The sequence below is a fragment of the Mchenga conophoros genome, linkage group LG18 (assembly GCF_057382185.1).
Source record: "Mchenga conophoros isolate Kocher_MC1m ecotype Shallow Benthic linkage group LG18, M_conophoros_male_GT1.1, whole genome shotgun sequence".
In the NCBI taxonomy this organism is placed as follows: domain Eukaryota; kingdom Metazoa; phylum Chordata; class Actinopteri; order Cichliformes; family Cichlidae; genus Mchenga; species Mchenga conophoros.
In genome coordinates, this window is record NC_140543.1 from 18722242 (window position 1) to 18728744 (window position 6503).

General features: G+C 40.6%; 1 protein-coding gene across 2 annotated transcripts; it reads right to left on the bottom strand.

The window, feature by feature from the left end:
• Positions 1 to 3023: 3023 nt before the first annotated feature.
• On the bottom strand, positions 3024 to 5396 carry LOC146553576 (zinc finger MYM-type protein 1-like). Of its 2 annotated transcripts, none has more exons than XM_085255666.1 (2): positions 3900 to 5396; positions 3024 to 3475 (listed from the first exon to the last, which is right to left on the bottom strand). In XM_085255666.1, exons 1-2 carry the CDS (start codon positions 5339 to 5341, stop codon positions 3337 to 3339), a joined length of 1581 nt encoding a protein of 526 aa, XP_085111792.1. In that variant the 5' UTR covers positions 5342 to 5396; the 3' UTR covers positions 3024 to 3336. The 2 variants fall into 2 exon arrangements, 1 of the variants encoding a protein (XP_085111792.1); XR_014889608.1 differs by having other exon boundaries at positions 3122 to 3153; positions 3361 to 5396.
• Between the last annotated feature and the right edge of the window lie 1107 nt (positions 5397 to 6503).

A 6503-nucleotide genomic window follows, 5' to 3' on the forward strand; every position in this document is an offset into this window, starting at 1 on the left:
AAAAGCATTGACATATATTTTTCCTTCCTACAATAGCCCGACGGGCAGGGCAGAGATAGATTTTGGTAGCCTGACTGAAAAAAATCGCTAGCTCCAGGACGTCGGGCTAGCGATATTGCAAGCCCTGTATCTGATTGAGGAATCACTCATCTTTGGAAAAGAGAGTTTATTACAGAGAAATGTCTCTTTCCAAAATAAAAGCTATACTATCCGCTTCTTCTGGGCTATATTCTCAGCAGCATAAGGAGAATCATGTGCTAACAGCTGTCTAAATGACTCGGCTAAAGTTAGTAGCATGCTTGTTGTTTTGGTCTTTGCACTAGGATGATGTCTGCGTAAATGTGCAGTCATATTCGTTGTGTTCCCACTAGTGCTTTCAGGTTAATCTCGTTGAAATGACCTTAACGCCACAACACGGCAAATCTCCGTTGACGAGCTACCGCCGATCGCCCCGTGTGTGGGGCTAGACGGCCAACACGTTAACGAGCTAACTGCGCTAACACACTAGTTCCCACCCATGTAATTGAGCATTGCATGGCACATCCAACATACTGTTTTACTTTAGTCCATGACTCGCTTACCTTCAGGGTCATACGTCACATGAAAACCAAAATAATTCCAAACGCCAGATCTGAATGAGGGTGGGGGAGGTCCATGTGTCTTGCTAGCTTGCCCTGCGCTCTTCCTTCTGACTATGCTGTCTGTGTTGAGTGCTCAGTGGATCTGCGCTCGACAGTGCAGCCTAGGCGGAGTAGTCGAACGCAGATTCACTGAGCGCTCAACACAGACAGCATCGTCGGAAGGAAAGTTGATAAAATAAATTACAAATGTTGTATTGTTCGATACATATGCGTACCGAACCGAAAGCACTGTATCGAACGGTTCAATATCGATACGAATATCGTTGCACCCCTAGTATTCACTAAGCATTAAGCTCATGGATCTGTGCTGATTCATCATGGATAGTGGTTCTGACACTCACTAGCCCGCTTTCTTCCACTTAGCGTACAATCCTAGGGTGCTAGACTTAGGGTGAAATCTCCATGCATGGTAGGGAACTTTCTTGTCTTGATGGCAGTAGCTTCTATCTCCTCCTTTGGCCAGTTTAGTATCCCTTCCGGGTATCAGGTGGCTGTCAGGGCGTAGGTGGAAATTGCCTGGATTCTGTTCTTCCCATTCAGATGACTCCTCAGGACTTACCTTGCTCTCTGCATGTATTTTCCTAGCAACCTCCTTTGTGGTTCCTATTTGCCTGTGGTAATCAAAGGTACTTGTAGCTGTCCTCGAATTCTGCAATGTTGCCTTTTGATAGTCTGAGGGTAGGCTTGGGTTACATGGGGGGATCCAACCTTGGGCCCTGGACGGGATTCAAATCTCCAACCTATTGTTCCAAAGAATGTTACCACTACACAAATTATTACATATTTATATATTACAATAAAAGACGGAATATACGAATGAAAATAGAAAATATAGAATGAACCTCAAAGATATAAACAGTACAGTCTGATTTCCAACTACCAAATATTTATGACCACAATTTGAGCTCATAGATAGTATGTGATGTGTGATGCTGAATTAAGGTCACTTTATTACAGCGTCTCTTAAAACATGCAAGAAGAAGAACTATGCAAAGCTAGGCCCTCTCAATATTTCCAGTGACTTTAGCACTGCTAAAGGACAGCTAAAGGTTCTGACTGATTTGCTGACTAAATTTAATCACAACTGGTGCAATACTGAACCCTGTTACTAGTATTAGTTTGGACAAGGCATGCATTTTCCATAGTATTATGTCATCATTACTTAGGAATGCTGCTTCACTGCTGACTTATTTATAGTGCTACTTCTTGTAGTGATATTGCATGCTATATTACACATCTAAAACAAGTTGTCACCAGAGTCTCTGTAACATCAGTTAAAAAGAACTCTATATCCTATTTTTCTTACCCTAATTTTTATATATATATATATATATATATATATATAGATAGATAGATAGATAGATAGATAGATAGATAGATAGATAGATAGATAGATAGATACACACACACACAAATATAAAACCCATGAAAAGAAAAATAACATTAATGACATAGAGGTCTCAAAAATTCACAAAAACTCACATATCAGATATTAAACATTTATTTTAACCTCCATATTATTTCTTATGTTATGATATACAAATGTCTTAACTTCATCTTTCTATCTATATGTTTATGCCTAAGCAATAACAAGACTAATGATGCACAGGCAGACATAAAGTTATTGTTTGGAAAAAAACATCTAAACACAGTGGCGGCTCCTGAAAAAAATCTCAGGGGGGGCAATTTTTATGATATCGACTAAAATGACCCATTTAATGAGTACATCAAACAACACAATTTTAATTTAAATTTAAAATGAACAACCATATTCTGGCCATTTGTATAGATTTGTAAAAATGAACAACCATATTCTGGCCATTTGTATAGATTTGTAAAAATGAACATGAACAGATTTTTTTTTTTTTTTTTGAATGAATGAAAAATAACTATTGAAAACAACAACTGTAAACTGATTGGGGGGGTGGGCTAAAGAGAGAAAGAGAGAGGGATGGAGAAAGAGAGTAAATATGGTTAAGGGTTCTTATTTGTACAAGAACTTTGCTCGTCTGTCTTTTTGAGTGGCAAATTTCTCGATGACCCTGGTGTTGAAATCAGGAAGTTCTTGTGTGAGTTTTTTCTCTATGGACAGCATAGCCAGAGCGTTGAGCCGATCCTGAGCCATATTGTTTCTCAGGAAAGTTTTTATCCTCTTTAAAGTAGAGAAACACCTCTCCGATTCTGATGTTGTCATTGGTGTGGTGATGAGGATGTTAAGAAGACTTACAGTTTCGGTGAATGTGTCTTGAAGGTTGTTTTCCATCAGAACCTGATAGAGCGCCAGCGCACCACTACAACTCTGAAACTCCTCGTTGTCGTAGATCAGGGACAGTTCTGTTTTAAGTCTGGCTTTGTCCAATGAGGGATAGGCTTCCACTGTGGTTTGTAGTGCTGCATCTGGAAAATTTTTGCTGTGTTGTTGGAACAAGTCTCCTTGCAACAGAGTGGCGCTGACAAGGTGCTTGGTGAAAGAAAACCTCTCCTTGGCATGGCTCATAATGGTGTCGCACACCTATCCAATAATATATAATTGGTAAGAGTTAGATTCAGTGGTAAGACTTTGGCACATGTCTCATGTTAATCATTATTCTGAAAAAAAAAATCTGTCCATAACAAAACAAAACAGTCATGACCACTATATCAAATGACATCTGACAGCATCGTCATTAGATTTTATCTGATGATCCGATTTAAATCAGACCAAGCAGCTAGTGCTTACCTCCAGTGCCAAATGGTGTTGCCTGTCTTCCCCCAATGTTCTCCGTCTCTTTGTGGGTGGGTCTTGAACAGGTCCCCTGTACTCCTCATCCACAACCAGATTAGGAAGTGCCTCCCTGATCCAATACATAAGTTTCATTAATGGCTTCTGAAAACTGAATAGGGATATATTAACCAAACACAAACCAAACAAAGGTTGTGTTCTAATTACCGGGAATTACCGGATTTAATTAATAACCGGACCTGGTTTAATGGCTGGGGGAAAACCAGTGCAAGTAAATAAAGGCCCTGGCCATAATTTCAGGAAATAGCCTATGGTATAGGCTACATCAAATCATTACTGGGAATATACTTCATCAAATATACTTAATCAAATATTTTTCATAAAATTACTTCAAAGGCTGATATAAATCAAAATTATCTGAATTCCATTAAACATTTAAGTCACAGAACACAGAATATATGCAGAGAATTTGATAGAATCTATGCATAGATAATTAACATTTATTCTAGGTTACATATTTATGCTTTTATGCCTACCTGATAGCCTGCATGCGGCTGATGAATGTCTGGGTGATCCCTGCGATGGTGACAGAATCGATGTTTCTCTTCTGTAGGTGGTTATACAGCATGTCTACATGTGGCATTATCTTGTGAAACAAGGCCAGGAAAAAACAGAAAGCTTCGTCTTCCAGCATTCTCACGAAACCACCGGCATCTCTCTTTGTAGGGGCATCAAATCCTTCACTGTTACGGATGGTCTGAAAACACCTCACCAGATCGTCTTTATGTTCATACACTGTATTCACAGCACGACTGTTGAAGTTCCAACGGGTTGCCGATGCACTTGGAAGTCGGTGCGCCACCACCTCGTCAAGCACTGCAGTCCTCTTGCTCGATTTAGTAAAAAAAGAAGCGAATCCTGCTATGTCGGAAAAAAAGTGACTGATTTGAGGGATGTGGGAGGTTGCTTGTTGCATTACCAGGTTTAACTGATGGGCATAACAATGTACGTAGTGAGCGTTAGCATAAATGTCCTGTATCTTACGCTGCACTCCTCCAGTGGTACCCCTCATTACAGCGGCCCCATCGTAGGCCTGGGCGATCAACTTTCTCTCTTGTCCCTGGGGGAGGATGAAGCGCAGCCTCTCCGATAAGGCACTGGCTATTGCATCTGCACAAGCATTGGGTAGCTTGATGAATTCAAAAAAACGCTCTTGAATACGGTTTCGTTGGTCAATGTATCTTAGCACCATGACTAACTGACAGTGTGTAGAAATGTCAGTGGTTTCATCAGCTTGAATGGCTAAAAACTTCGCTGCCTTTACTTCTTCCACGATCCTTTCTCTCAGAACTGCCAACATGCAATCCAGGATCTCGTTCTGGACTGTTTTCGAGGTGCCTTTAAATACAGTAGCATTTTCAAGGTGTTGCCTCAAGTCGTGATCAATTGATGCCATCAAGTCGACTAAACCTCTAAAAATCCCTGGATTGTCTGAGGAATCACTTTCATCATGTCCCCGCATTGCTAGCTCAAAAGCACCACAAAACTTAATACAATCGATGATTTTAGATAAAATATGACGGTTTTTATCTACCTCTTCGTTGTGCCTTCTTAAAGCAATCCGATGTCCATCATCTAGCTGCGCCGCTATGCTAGTTTTCCCTAGCACAGCTAGCTTTACACTGTTGTCCATATGAACTCGTGAGCTTTCATGTTTCTTGATTCGTTCGGAGAGGTGCTTTAAGTCGGTTTGTCCAGATTGTGTCCACGTCAAATCACACTTGTCACTTTTGAACAGTATGCACGGGAAACAAAAAAGTGCATTAGCTGTTCCACAGCCTGTCAGCCACGACTTGCGCTGGAACCAACTCCGACAAAAAGTCCTGTTGTATGCTTTTGACTTCTCCTTCGTTGCCTGGGTTAGTTGAATTTCGGGCTTGTCAGGTCCCAACTCTTTAACTTGCAGTTTTTCTGCCATTGTCCTTCTGGCAAAAGGGTAGGTTAGAAGCGATCTAACCGAATTTGGGGGAGGCTGTGCCTCAACCATTAACAATACCGCTGCCATCGTCTCTCTCTGACCTTATAGCTCACTTAGGCTACTGACTGAGGTAAAATTCTAGAACAGCAAATCTTCGCGCGTTTTCTGCAGGGGCGCAATTTTAAGCGCCCCCAAACCATTTAATTCAGCGACGCTGATAGGTCAAATATTTATTATTTTCCCCTGGCAACCATTTAATGATAGGCTATTTCGCTGCATATCAAGGGCGCTTTGACGAGCGCCCCAGAAGAAGAAAAACACCGTTTGTTGGTTGAACTTTAATGAGTCAGCTGGTGAAAATGTTAAAATACGCCTGGCTGTATATGGGCACACACATAGTAAAACTATCATTGATGAATTTTTTAAAAATATATATTTTTACTCCTCCACATTTGGGGGGGCGGAGCCCGAGCGCCCCCTATGGGCCAGCCGCCACTGTCTAAACATGTTATTAGACGCAGTGTCTTGCCCACTTGTTTTGATTAGAACATTGTTCAACAGAGTGTTACTCTACCTGAAACCATCATGTAGGTGTTAACACTTCTGCTATTGCTGCTTAACATTTATAAGCCTTATTGATTGATTTTCCAGCCCAGGGGAATCCTCTGTTTTATGTGATTCTAATTCCATATAATTGTGTTATTTCACCTGGTCATTGCAGATGTAAACAAATTACTGAATTATGGTACATAGCATGCTGAGCACAGCTTGTAGCCACTGGCAGTTGTTGTGCATGGAAACAAAGACCACAGTGACGCACTTATTGATTTTGCTGTAAAGCACACACTCAGAGGGAGTATTCAAATAAAAGGTCAAGAAAAGATGAAATAGAACTTTCTTATTATAATACTGACAGTCCCTATTATGTCCAGCCATTTAGTGAATCCATAGTCACCACTACTCCAAAGAGAGAAATGCAACACTTTGTTTGCATTAATGTTTGTTGCTCAAGGACACTCTGTTTTACATTATTGCAATAATCAAAAAGATTTATATACAGTTTCTATTATTGCAATATCAGATACTAAAGGTTTACTACGGTGGCCCTGAGAGGCCAAACGGACTGCAACTTCAGAAAACACTTGCAAAAAGAAAAATGCTG